Source organism: Carcharodon carcharias, chromosome 20 (genome assembly GCF_017639515.1).
Source record: "Carcharodon carcharias isolate sCarCar2 chromosome 20, sCarCar2.pri, whole genome shotgun sequence".
Taxonomy (NCBI): domain Eukaryota; kingdom Metazoa; phylum Chordata; class Chondrichthyes; order Lamniformes; family Lamnidae; genus Carcharodon; species Carcharodon carcharias.
Window position 1 is genome coordinate 104,614,911 of NC_054486.1, and position 15,046 is coordinate 104,629,956.

Here is a 15,046-nt window from a genome sequence, read left to right on the forward strand (position 1 = left end):
CGTGCCTAATCAGAAGATGAGGTGCTGTTCCTCCAGTTTGCATTGAGCTTCACTGGAACATTGGCGGAGGATGATCCTTTGAATGCAGAGGCTGGAGGACAAGGGGCACTCTGTCATGGTTCTGGGAGGGAGAAGAAGGTGTGAGGGCAGAGGCACGGAGATGGGTTGGACACTCTTGAAGGCCCTGTCAACTACCGTGGGTGGAAAACCTCGGTTAAGGAAGAACCACTGCTCCTGCAGTGGTTGACAGGGCCCTCAAACAGCGATCCCTGCATTCTGGTCTCTTGAATATCCCCAAGTTTAATTGCTCCACCATTGGCAACTGTACTTTCAGCTGTCTAGGCCCCCATCTACTGGTGATCCCACTCCTTAAGATGCTTCTTAAAACCTACTTCTTTAACCAAGCTTTTGGTCATCTGTCTTAATATTTCATGTGGCTTGGCATCGAGCTTTGTTTGGTAACACTCCAATGAAATATTAAGAGATGCTTTACTACATTAAAATGTGCTATACGAATTTGTCGTCGTTGCCTGGAGTTGCATACCACATGAAATGTTTTTTTTTTATAGATTTCTACACAAATGTATCATTCAGTTCAGATGAAAAATTAGTTTGTGCTTTCCAAACCACTGGTTATGTAACTTCTGACTATTTTGCAGTCAAACTGGTCACAACAATTTTAATTAAGGTTTTTCAAAATTTACACTTTCATGGGACGTGGGCATCGCTCACTAGGCCAGCATTTATTGCTCGTCCCTAATTGCCCTTGAGAAGATGGTGGACAGCTATCTTCCTGGACCACTGCAGTCCCTTATTTGAACAGTTATAAGCTTCCAGTAACACTGTGAAGACTATTGTCAAACATGACCACTCAACACCCTTCATTTTGAAGCTAATGGTTAAACAGCTGTTATTTCCACCTTGTGAGATGACTAATCAACTCACATCATGCTTTTGTAAGTTCTGCAAATAACTCGCCACCTCCTTTTTTGTATAAAATGCAAGATTAATGATCTGTAAATCTTTAATAATTCTATCAAAACAATTATAATTTGAGTTGGTGTAGCTCAAATAGCAAAACTCTTATTTTAGTTACAATAGAAATCAGTGTTCAAGGGTGCAAACATACTGTTGTAGTCTGGACATCATTCATAAAAACTTGATAATCAGTCTTGTGGTATCTGAACCATAGCATGTCTGTTGACATATTTCAAACATTTTTTTTTTGTGCATAATCAAGCATTTGGAGGCAAGATTTTCACATTTCTAGTTACTTTATGTAGCCCCGATTTAAAGTTACGACTGCAGACTGGATGTACATCAATACTAGTTGTAACCGCCTGCCTTTTGAATCATTATCACATAGCTCAAGCCAACTCACAGGGTTAACAAATGAAATTTCTGATTGCAGTACTGTTTTTGGGCTTATTCTTGTCATAAATTGCATTTGTATCTTTGTGTCCAGACAAAAATCTAAACTTATTTAGCCAAGTTCAGTATGCACGAGAAAAATATATATACTTTATTTCTAACAAAAGTAAACCTCTATAATTACATATCTCAGTGAACTATACATTGTGGAGTGTGCCAGATATAATGAAATATGCTGTCTTACAGATCCACATTAATTTGTACTTACCTGGAGACTCAGATCTTGAAATACTGTTGCTGTGCAAATCATCTGTGTCAGTAGAATGCAGATCTGTGTATGATAGAGTCAAACTCAGATTACTGGGTTCCTCACAGTGTGTAGCCCAGCTGCCTTCTGAAGTAGGAGGCCCTCTTGAACCTAAGTGAAATACAAAAAACTGCAACGTGAGACAGTGTGAGAACTATAGCACTATGAAGGGAAACAAGGTGGAAAAAACCTTGTAATCACTGGCATTACAATGTTGTATGTGTGCGTGAATGTGAGAGAGTGAATTTTCTCTAAACATCACTTTAAATCTGTTGTATACATGTATTGTGCTTAGCAGCACCTATCAGGGCATACTTCAAGACTATAACATTTCTGGGACTCAAACGATGCCATCTGGGCAATGAGGTGCATTCCTTTGAAATATACCTTTATCTATGTTATGTAATACATTCAAGTGGTGCTCAGGGCTGCTTTGTTTTAATAATTTTATTTGCAAACAACAAGACCATAAGACATAGGAGCAAAAGGCCATTTGGCCCATTGAGTCTGCTCCAACATTCAATCATGGCTGATAAGTTTCTCAACCCCATTCTCCCGCTTTCTCCCCATAACCTTTGATCCCCTTACCAATCAAGAACCTATCTATCTCGGTCTTAAATACACTCAATGACCTGGCCTCCACAGCCTTCTGTCGCAATGAATTCCATAGATTCGTCACTCTCTGGCTAAAGAAGTTTCTTCTCATCTCTGTTCTAAAAGGTCTTCCCTTTACTCTGAGGCTGTGCCCTCAGGTCCTAGTCTCTCCTACTAATGGAAATATCTTCCCTATGTCCATTCTATTTAGGCCTTTCAGTTTTCTGTAAGTTTCAATCAGATTCCCCCTCATCCTTCTAAACTCCATCGAGTATAGACCCAGAGTCCTCAAACGTTCCACATATGTTAAGCCTTTCATTCCTGGGATCATTCTCAGGAACCTCCTCTGAACCCTCTCCAGGGCCAGAACATCCTTCCTGAGATATGGGGCCCAAAATTGCTCACAATATTCTAAATGTGGTCTGACCAGAGCCTTATAAAGCCTCAGCAGCACATCCCTACTTTTATATTCTAGTCCTCTTAAAATAAATGCCAACATTGCATTTGCCTTCCTAACTACCGACTCAACCTGCAAGTTAACCTTAAGAGAATCCTGGACAAGTACTCCCAAGTCCCTTTGCACTCCAGTCTTCTGAATTCTCTTCCCATTTAGAAAATAGTCTATGCCTCTATTCTTCCTATCAAAGTGCATGACCTCACACTTACCCACGTTGTATTCCTTCTGCCACTTCTTTGCCCATTCTCCTAACCTGTCCAAATCCTTCTGCAGCCTCTCCGCCTCCTCAATACTACCTGTCCCTCCACCTATCTTTGTATCATCTGCAAACTTAGCCAGGATGCCTTCAGTTCCTTCATCTAGATCATTAATGTATAAAGTGAAAAGTTGTGGTCCCAACACTGACCCCTGCGGAACTCCACTAGTCACCGGCTGCCATCCTGAGAAGGACCCCCTTATCCCCACTCTCTGCCTCCTGCCAGACAGCCAATCTTCTATCCATGCTAGTACCTTGCCTCTAACACCATGGGCTCTTATCTTACTGAGCAGCCTCTTGTGTGGCACCTTGTCAAAGGCCTTCTCGAAGTCAAAGTAGATAACATCCATTGGCTCTCCTTTGTCCAACCTACTCGTTACCTCCTCAAAGAACTCTAACAGATTTGACAGGCATGACCTCCCCTTGATGAAACCATGCTGACTTAGCCCGATTTTACCATGCACTTACAAGTATTCTGAAATCTCATCTTTAATAATGGACTCTATTATTAGTCCACAGTGGAAGACACGAGTGACATCCCCAAAGTCAGGGGGCAGAGGTGATTCCTGAAAGATCACCATTAACACCTCCACTATCTCTTCAGCTATCTCCTTCAGAACTCTGGGGTGTAATCCATCTGGTCCAGGTGATTTATCCACCTTCAGACCTTTCAGTTTTCCTAGCACCTTCTCCCTGGTAATGGCCACCATACTCACCTCTGCCCCCCGACTCTCTTGAACTTTGGGGATGTCACTCGTGTCTTCCACTGTGAAGACTGATGCAAAGAACCTATTCAGTTCCTCTGCCATTTCTTTGTTCCCCACTACTACTTCTCCAGCGTCATTTTCCAGTGGCCTAATGTCCATTTTTGCCTCACTTTTACCCTTTATATATCTAAAAAAAACTCTTGCAACCTTCTCTTATATTACTGGCTAGTTTACCCTCATACTTAATCTTCTCCCTCCTTATTTCTTTTTTAGTTGTCCTCTGTTGGTCTTTGTAGGCTTCCCAATCCCCTGGTTTCCCACTGCTCTTCGCCGCATTGTATGCTTTCTCTTTAGCTTTTATGCTGTCCCTGACTTCCCTTGTCAGCCATGGTTGCCTCGTCCTCCCTTTAGTATGCTTCTTCTTCCTAGGAATGAATTTTTGCTGTCTCCCCCAAATTACTCCCAGAAACTCCTGCCATTGCTGTTCCACTGTCTTCTGCTAGGCTCATCTCCCAGTCAATTCTGGCCAGCTCCTCCCTCATGCCTCTGTAGTTGCCTTTATTCAACTGTAATACCATTACATCTGATTCCAGCTTTTTCTTCTCAAATTGCAGGGTAAATTCTATCATATTATGGTCACTTCCTCCTAAGGGTTCCTTCACCTTAAGCTCCCTTATCAAATCTGCCTCATTACACATCAAGCTCCCAAATCAAATCAGATTTTACAAGATCATAGGATAATCACAGGTAAAAAAAGTTATTCATCCAATCTTATCTATCCAGAAGAATTTCCTGTTCAGCATCCAATTTTTTCCTAACTAATCCCAGGGGTTTCACCTGCACTATCACAGAATCAAAGAATTGATACAATGCAGGAGACGGCCATTTGCCCATCATATCTGCAAGGGCTCTCTGAACAACTCCCATTCCCCCATCTTCTCCCGTAACCTTGCACATTCTTCCTTTTCAGATAACAGACCAATTCCCTTCTGAATACTTCAACTGAATCTGCCTTCACCACACTCTCAGGCAGTGCATTCCAGATGCTAACCACTCGCTGTGTGAAAAAGTTGTTCCCCATATCACTTTTGCTTCTTTTAGAAATTATTTTAAATCTGTGTCCTCTCATTCTCAGTCCTTTCACGAGGGGGAACAGCTTCTCACTATCTCTGTCCAGATTCCACATGATTTTGAATACCTCTACCAAATCTCCTCTCAACCTTCTTTTCTCCAAGGAAAACTATCCTAACACCTCCAATCTATCTTGGTAACTGAAGTTCCTCATCCCTGGAACCATTCTCGTGAATCTTTTCTGCACTTCCTCTAGTGCCTTCACATCTTTTCTAAAGGCGGTGCCCAGAACTGAATACAATACTGTAGCTGAGGCCAAACTAGTGACTTATACAAGTTCAACATAACCACCTTGCTCTTGTACTCTCTGTCTCTGTTAACAAAGCCCAGGATACTGTATGCTTTATTAACCACTCTCAACCTATCCTGCCATCTTCAATGATTAACGCACATACACTCCCAGGTCCTTCTGCTCCTGCACCGTTTTAGAGTTGTACCCTTTGTGTTGTCTCTACTCTATATACTCCATATTTTCACTACTCTATCTGGAAGCCTATTCCAAACATTTATCAAACCTTGCATGAAGAAGTTCCTGATAACCAGCCCAAAGTGAACTTTTCACTAGTCTGTATCACTTATCTGATCTTAAAATGTTGCAAAATTCTGAAGTTACCTTTTCCATTCCCTTAGTTATGTCATTTACCACTAAGCCAGCTTCAGAAATGCCTTCTTTTCCTATCTTTCTTTGTAACTCAGGCCTTTGACACTAGGGGTCAGTCCTTGGCTTTTCCCTTCCACATTGCAGGGGAATAACAAACCTTATGCAAATTAAGGAGAGGGGAACTTCTAAGAACATTGAAAGTAATCCAATCACAAGATTCTTTAACCCAAATTTCAAAATGTAATAGTGCCTTTCATTTACTGAGATGTATGGTAAGCAATGATTTTTCTACTACTGAGATGCAACTTGATCCGTTTCCCTTAGGGTTAAATGTTACTTGGAGAGGAAAATGAAATTGGTTGAGGGAGGGGGAGAAGGGGGTGGGGGAGGGTCTCCTTTAAATGGTTCAGCAAATATATGTTGTGTACCTAAACCATGCAAATTATGCAGGACTGAGATTTGTCTCTGGTCAGCTAATTGCATCCAAGGTAGAAAACTGGCCTCAGCACTCATGAGATAGGGAGAGGAAAAAAAATCAGCCAGGATACCCCATTCCCCATATCCCTATCCAATGACCCCTCTCTGTTGGGCCCATATCTTGTGTGCACAGTAAGGATTGAGTTTGGTTGTGATTCGCCCAAACCAATCCCCCACCACAAACAAACAGTCTGCTCTCAAGATTGACAGATGATAATAAATGGTAGTTGAAGGCATCAAGAAACCAATGTCATTGAAACCACACCACGTAAAAGCATGAGCATGTGAAGGGGAGTGAGGAAAATTGGCAACACACATGGAAAAGAAAATAGTCAAAGAAAAAATAATGCTTCTGGAAATCATACAAGAGGCTATGTTACATTCTACCAAATTGTTTTTAAATTCACTGTTTCCTCCTCCTCTATTTCACATATTCATTCCAACTTCACTCGACATGCTACTTGCACATTTTGTTTGCTTTCTACTAAATACACACTGTCTGGCCTCAGAAATTGGGGGTATTCACTGCAAGAAAATGACCAACAACGTTCTCAAGAAGAACACCGTTTTTTAATGTTTTGTCTTAGCATTTCAAAAAAGTTGAGTGTCAAAAAGTGCAGTCATTCTTTTAAATTCACTCACTGGATGTGGGCATCGCTGGCCAGGCCAGCATTTACTGATGATTCCTAACTGCTCTGAAAAGGTGGTGGTGAGCTGCCTTCTTGAACTGCTGCAGTCCATGTGGTGTAGGTACACCCACAGTGTTGTTTGACCCAGTGACAATGCAGGAACAGCGATATAGTTCCAAGTTAGGATGGCGAGTGGCTTGGAGGAGAACTTCCAAGAGGTGGTGTTCCGATGTATCTGCTGCTCTTGTTCTTCTAGATGGTAGTGGTCATGATAATTAAAAGTGAAAGGTAATTAGGCTATATCTCCCAGCGATTGGCTGAATTTTGAAAGTTCTTTGATGGGACATAGGCATCGCTGGCAAGGCTAGCATTTGTTGTCCATCCCTAATTACCTTGGAACTGAGTAGCTTGCTAGACCATTTCAGAGGACAATTAAGAGTCAACCACATTGCTGCGGGTCTGGAGTCACATATAGGCCAGACAGGGTAAGGACAGCAGATTTCCTTCCCTAAAGGACATTTGTGAACCAGATGGGTTTTTACAATAATCGATGATAGTTGCCACAGTCACCATTACTGAAATAAAAGCAAAATACTGCGGATGCTGGAAATCTGAAACAAAAACAAAACTAGTTGGAAAAACTCAGCAGGTCTGGCAGCATCTGCGGAGACTATTACTGAGACTTGCTTCATAATTCCAACTTTATTAACTGAATTTAAATTCCATCAGCTGACATGATGGAATTTAAACCCATTTCCTCAGAGCATTAGCCTGGGCCTCTGGATTACTAGTCCATTGACATTACCACTATGGCACTATCTCAAATATGTCTGATATAATCAAAAGCCTTGTTCCTTCAGTTGTTCATAATAGGCAGAGCACAGACTGTACTATACCAGCCCATACTTGCAAAACCCAAATCAAACGTCCACCACTAAATGCGATTCTGCGATTGAGCAGCAGTTGAACAATCCTGAGTGCACTAATAGCTACACTATCAATTTAAGATAATCAGTCAAGCTCATAACTGGCTCATTTACACTTGTTAGTTGCGACATACATTCATATCATAGGACCCGTTATCTGCGAGCAAAAGGAACCCGTTATCTGCGAGCAAAAGGAACATGTTCAAGCCTGGTGCCTTTTTTTTTAAATTACCCAAGACCTTGGGGAGCCCCATTGCTTTCTCCATGGCAATGCCTCAGCCATAAATCGTTGTGATCATTTGAAATTTGGCATTGTTGCATTTGTCCTGAGTGCAAGACAAAAAGCTTCAGCAATATGTCTCTTTTTTCAAGCAATATTTAAGTGCTGCACCAAGTGACTATTTATGTCAACTCTGACTAAATCTCTTTTCATGTACATCAGTCCTTTTTAAAAAAATCAATATTGCTACTTCTCCTCCTGTCTTATATAATCTGTCCCTAAAGACATTAGAAATAACTTTATTTATTTTGCACTCCTGTCCAGCTTGTAGCCAAGTTTCTATCAGTGTTATTGAATTAATATCTTCCAATGAACATAATTACTTTACATTCCCTCAGTTAATTTCCTGCATTAAGAACATTATAATGCATGAACTTTATTATTTTGTGTTAGAAAATACTCTTGTTCAAGTACACACCTTGCAAATTTGCCTCAGAGGGTTGCCACAATGCACTCTGTAAATAATACAGCAGCCACATGCAGTGTCCAAAGGCAGACTATGTGATTCTCTGCGTTTTCACTCAATAAAGATGTCATCCTCAGCCGATGGTGATCCAGACTGAAATATCATTACAACTCTTTTCAACTGATGACCTAGGCCCCTAATGGGGTGGGGAAAATAGAATCCCTGCCTGAAGGGAAGGAGGAATTAGAGTTGATCCTGCAAGTTGGCTTTGTGAAGAACCGTGAGGTCTCTGCCTCCGATCTTAGACGATTAAGGGGATGGACAATGAGGACTACTTCGACAGAAATATAAAATGTGCGTGTATGGATCAATCACAAATTAAACACCTTTCCTGATTTTCCCAAAGAAGATTAAATGGTGTGCACTGGCCAATCTACACTATTGCCACAGTTGACTTCAGCCCTGTGGTTCCACAGCAAACCACATCCATGACATCCTAGTCAAAACTCTAAAAATGGACTAAAAGTGCTGCAGCTTCCATCTAGACAAGGCAGCTACTCCTTATGGGCGGCTCCACTCCTTAGTGCAAAGCCCAGAATGGCTTAATGGTTCTGTAAATGGCATTTATAACCGAACAGCTGCTCCACTGCTCTGCCAAAAGCTCTTTGCCATTAAGAGACATGTTTATAGTTCCAATTGTAAATCTGACAAAACAGACAAGCAAGTTAGGACACGACTTTATGGAAGGCTCATCATGTTCATATTATTGGACCATTGACTGCAGCCCTATACTTCTCAAAGCATGATGGGTGACCTTTTCTATTAAAAGAAACGATTTTGAAGGTTTCTTTGTGTTTTACTTTCTAACCCCCAGCGAAGTGGCCCTGCTGTTCTTCAGTGATGCAAGGAACATGTGATCTGTGAAAGAATGTCAGTTATGCAATTATGGTAAATCCAGTTAATGAGTAACGAAGCATGGTCAGTGGCCTGAACATATCCATCATCTCTAATACCAAGCCTACACAGGTGGTCTCAAAAGGATTAGTAAAGCATGGGTTTGTTAAAAATGGTAAGGAAAGGGTTACTGACAGCTGCTTCACACTGTTCACTTGAACTCAGGCAAATGATGTCTTTTCCATGTGGCTTAACTCTACCCTGCTGAGTCATGAAATTCTCAACCACTAACCCATCAGCACTGCACATTAGTCTTCAACTGAAACCATCTCATTCTCAGCTTCAAAAACTGAAATAAGGAACAATACCATCCAGATTATGTACCCACAGACACAAGCTAAAATATACTCATATTTTCTGTTGATTATTTTTAAAACCAAAACTAAAAGACAATGTCAACTGAGCTTAGATTATATCCATCACCAGAATTTCTAAATGCACAATTATTGGTGCACTAGCATATCTTCAAAAGTGTAGTCTGTGCCAAAAAACATGGGAGTGCTGATGTTAGTTAAATAGAGGGGCTGTGGTGGTCAGAGATGTAGGCAGTAGAAGTTGGGAAGCCTTGGAGAAGCAATCAATTCTCACATAAAAGTGATAATAAAATATTATGACAAGATTTGAGAGTACAGAGTACTGGAAGTGGGTGACACTTGTAAGGCATTTCATTATATTAGTTACGGGGCTACATAATTATATTGGCCAGCAGGATATGAAAAATAACTAAACTTTTAATTCAAGTAGAAGTTGCTTGTGGGTTGTGTCTTTTTAATGTCGACTGTTGAATTATTTTTGAAATTTAATTTGTCTCCATCAGGAATTTTATATGCTTAAAACGAACTCTTAAATTTCTGACACCTGGAAAATTGCTGTGACTGTTGTTTCAAAGACACGTACAGCACAAAATTACAGTATCTTTACAGTGCAGAAGGACGACATTCGGCCCATCAAGTCTGCACTGGCTCTCTGAAAGAGCATTCCACCTAGTCCCACTCCCTTGCCTTCCTATAACCTTGCACATTCTCGCTTTTCAGGTAGCAATCCAATTCTCTTTTGAATATCTTGATCAAACTTGCCTCCACCATCCTTTCAGGAGGCTTGTTCCAGACTCCAACCATCCTCTTGGTGAAAAAAAATTTCCTCACATCACATTTACTCCTTTTGCCAATTATTTTGAATCTGTGCCCTCTAGTTTTTGATGTTCTTGAGTGAGAGCAATTTCTCACTATTTACCCTGTCCATACCCCTCAGGATCTTGAATACCTTTATCAAGTCTCCTCTCAGCCTTCTTTTCTCCAAGGAAAAGATTCCCAACCTCTTCAATCTATCCTCATAGCTACAGTTCTTTAGCCTGGGAGTCATTCTTGTAAATTTCCTCTGTACTTTCTCCAATGCCTTCACATCCTTCCTCAAATATGGTTCCCAGAACTGGGCGCAGTACTCCAGATGAGGTACAACTAGTGTCTTATACAAGTTCAACATGACCTCCTTACTCTTGTACTCAATGCCCCTATTAATAAAGCCTAAGATATTATATGGTTTATTAACTGCTCTCTCAACATGACCTGCCATCTTCAATGACCTATGTATGTATACACTGAGGTCCCTCTGTTCCTGCACCTCCTTTAAAGGCTCTCTCTTTTATTTTATACTGCCTCACCATATCTTTCCTGCCAAAACAAATCACCTCACACTTCTCTGCATTAAATTTCAGCTGCCACTTGTCCGCCCAATCTACCAACATGCCTGTGTCTTTTTGAAGTTCAAGACTATCCCCAACACAGTTGACAACATTTCCAATCTTCGTATCATCTGCAAATTTTGAAATCATGTCCTACACACCATGGAATAGGTTATTAATATATATATCAGGAACAGCAAGGGTCACAACACCGACTTCTGAGGAACTCAACGATAAGCCTTCCTCCAATCTGAAAAACCATTTATCCTGAAGATGCAGAAAATTTGGATTTATTTTAAAGTGCTAGCCAGTACCAGCAGCTAGGGTGCCAAAGCATACACAGGCAATCACAGCCTTACAGATGAAAGCTAAAAATTGTACAAAGGGCTCCGCTGTAAATTTGCAATTAGGAAATAGGAAACACATGGGCTGGGACACGGGATAATTCAATCAAGAAATGGGGAAGGCCATTTCGCACCATCTGATAGCCATCTTCAAAAAGGACAATGCTTAGTCTCTGCACTGCAATTACTGTACAAGAACACAATTATCAGCCCACCGGGTAGTCATTGTGCTGTGGCCTTTGTCTAACTAATACCATTAAGTTGTAACTGATAATAAAAGATATATAAACTGTGCTCATTTGAACCTCGGTGGAGAAGCGCCGGGATTGCCCAGCATTTGCTCCCCACACGCGTAATAAAGGAACCACTTGAATATTGCATCTGGACTCCGAGTGTTGAAATTTTGTACCAGAGTATTCCTCGGACCTTTCAATCCCTCTTTGTTTCCTGTCACTCAGCCAATTTTTTATCCAAGTGCTTACATCCCCTTTTATTCCATGACCTAGAATTTTGCTCAAGTCTGTTGTGTGGCACTGTGTCAAATGCCTTTTGAAAATCCATATATACCACATCAACAATGTTTCCTTTATCAACCTTCCCTGTTACCTCCTCAAAAAAACTCCAGCAAGTTAGTCAAACATGATTTTTTTCTGATGAATCCATGCTGGGCTTTCCTTATTTTTCTGCACTTGTCTAAGCGATTATTGATTTCATCCCCTATAATAGTTCCCATAAGTTTCCCTACCTTCGAGGTCAAACTGACTGGCCTGCAGTTGCCAGCTTTATCCTGTACCCCTGTGGCACCTCCCCTGTGTCTAAGAAAGACTGGGAGATTATCACTAGTGCAATTTCCACTCTCACTTCCCTCAGTACCCTTGGATGCATCTCATTCGGTCCTGGTACCTTATCTATTTTAAGTGATGATAGCTTTTCCAACACCTCCTTCCTCTCAATTGTAAATTCTTCTAGTGTACCCGTTATCTCCTCTGTCACCTCACCCTGGGTAGCAAGTTCTTCCTTTGTAAAGAAAGATGCAAAGTGCTTGTTCAACACCTCCACTATTTCTCCAGCCTCTACATGCAAGTCCCCTTTTTTGTCCCTAATCGGCCCTATTCCTTACATTATTTACATGCTTACAGAAGACCTTGGGGTTCCCTTTTATGTTCACTGCCAGCCTCTTTTCATTCTCTCTCTTTGCTTTTCTTATCAATTTCTTCGCTTCCCCTCTGATCCTTCTATATTCAGCCTGATTCTCCATTGTACTTTCTACCTGACATCTGTCATACACGATTCGTATCTGTATTCTGATGACATTCTCTGATGTTAAAATAAACCCTATTGCAGTTAAAATAGTATACTATGTATTTTAATATATAATACACACATTATTTAAACCAAAATCTATACCACAGTATTATCCATAAAGCAATTTTTGACATTAAGAACCAATATTGCAAACTACATATTACAAAACTATAAACTATTTTAACTAAAAAGATCGAAAGGTTGCTTTTGTTTTGCATTTATGAGCTTTTTTTTTCTCTTTCTTCCAAGCTTACTTTTGTGAAACTGTTTTACACTAACGTACATCTACTGTTCAGTCACTTAGAGAAGTCTGAGGGAGAAAAGTCTTTGAGAATAACTCCATCCACTGATAGGAAATACTAACTGCACTGTTTAGAAGACATATTAAAACTCATTTTCAGTTTGCATCACTATTTTAATGGAATTTCTCTTAAATGCTACATACAATTCTTAGTATATTGTTATTCGCTTATAAGATACTGGATAATTAAGCCAAATGATGTCCTTTGAAGTGACAGCTCCACAGTATCAGTGGCCTGTCCATGCCAATTTGTTCCACACAATTGCATTTTCACACACATTTGCAAAATTTCAAACAAATTTTCAAGATGATGTTCAGGTCAGGAAACAACTGACCTTGGAACTACCTCCTGGGGTCAAAACCAGTCTTCACTGAAAAGAGTGCAATTTCCATTGAAATTCAACATCTTTGTAAGATACATATGAAAATACCCAATTCAGATATATTCAAGTTAAAACAAAGCTCAAGTGCACTCTTTATACATTTCACAAGATGGAATTTCCTCTCAATGAGCAAGATCACCTTTGTCACAAGCATAAGCTGTTCACTAATCTTGTGCTGTTGGCACCAGTCAGCACGTAACTGGAAGTTATTAGACCAGGTAAAATTTTAGATGGTGGTTTCCTTGTTATTTTCTCACTGCTTACACAGACACTTTTCAGTAGGTTAGAACTACAGTCATAATACCACCAAATCTCAAAGGGAACAACTTCTCAACTAAAAAGCTTAGAGCACAGCCTTTCCCTATGGCAATGCTTTGACCAATCAGAGTCAACCTGCCTAGTTTGCGTTTAAACAAAAGCTTGGCAGTTAATTGTTCCCTGGTACACTCCATGACAACGCCTCTACCATCAGAATCCACTTGCCAACAATCAGTTAAAAGGTAAAGCAAAATGTGAAGGAGAGGTTTTTTTTTGTCTTTTTAATGAGCTAAATGCTTTCAATTTTGTCAACACCTAATACACCCTTGAATAGGGTCTTAATTTTAAAAGTAATTCATGGGATGCTGGTAAGGCCAGCATTTATTCCTCACCCCTCACTGCACTTGAGAAGTTGGTGGCAAGTTGCCTTCTTGAATACAACTGAGTGACTTGCAAGATCATTTCAGAGAGCAGTTAAGAGTCAACCAAATTGCAGTGGATCTGTAGTCACATGTAGGCCAGACCAGCTAAGGACAGCAGATTTCCTTCCCTAAAGGACATTAGTGAACTCGATGTGTTTTTAATGACAGTAGTTTCACGGTTAAACCATTACTGATACTACTTTTTTATTTTGGATTTAATTAGTGTACTTATTTATGTATATAAATTCCCAACTGCCTTCTTCCTAACCTCTGAATTATCAGTTCAATAAAACAATCACTATATATGTTTCCCTTCTTATCCCTCTAGACCACATATTCTGGGGATCCACCCCATGTACCCCAGGATAAGAAAACAGACTTAACTACAGAAACAGCAGTCAGGCAACCCTACCTTTTCCATAGATGTTGCTGGACCAGCTGAATATTTCCAGCATTTTCCATCTCAGATTTCAGTTTATATTTCAGATTTAAAGTATCTGCAGTATTTTGCTTAGTAGCCCTGACTACAGCATGGCTTCCTGGACAGCTCTCGTGCAGATCTCAACCCAATTTCAAGTTGTACTCTCATGCTTTCAAAGGGGCTACAAGAAATTAAGAGTTAGAAATTAATTTGCCCAAATTTTTAGTCACTGAGGTCACAATTCACAATGTGCCCAAGCCCACTCATCTGAATGATTGTGATGTTAGCTGTGCGCCTCCAACTCTGACCTCTACCTATCGCAGCTGGCAAACTCTGCTCAGAATAGGGTGGCATGGCAGCATTGCTTGCTGATCGCAGGTTACAGGCACCTAAATCACTCTTAAATGGGGAGATGAACAAAAAGATTGCTACAATGAAAATTCTTGGAGACTGAACACCAGGGCAGAAAGAGGAATCCGCAGTGACATATGCAGCGCTGGAGGCATTAGTGATGTAGGTAGGCATCAAGAGAGATGCCATGGCCCCTCAGGAGGCCAGGACACCCTCCAAGGAGCACCTTTGGAAAGGAGTTGGAGAGATGGCCAGAAAGATCAACTCCTGGAATCAGAACCTGACAGCAGTGCCACAAGAAGTCTAATGATCTTACACAAGTCTAATGCATTTCCACATGATATCTCCTACCCACCACACCACCAACCTCTCATGCTGCTCAAAGCACAGCACCCCAACTCAGCTGGCACACAAGTCACACCTAACATTAAAGTATTCTACACACCTACCAACACTGTCAGCCTCACACCCACATCTACATATC

At 40.7% G+C, this 15,046-nt stretch overlaps 1 protein-coding gene across 3 annotated transcripts in view; it reads right to left on the minus strand.

Annotated features, from left to right (window-relative positions):
• The window catches only part of ston2 (stonin 2), a 145,623-nt gene that overhangs the window by 102,079 nt on the left and 28,498 nt on the right, over nt 1-15,046 (minus strand). For all 3 annotated transcript variants that reach the window (XM_041213888.1, XM_041213886.1, XM_041213889.1), the window contains one exon: nt 1,640-1,789. In XM_041213888.1, the coding sequence (XP_041069822.1) occupies nt 1,640-1,789 (150 nt within the window). The remainder of the gene's footprint in view (nt 1-1,639; nt 1,790-15,046) is intronic.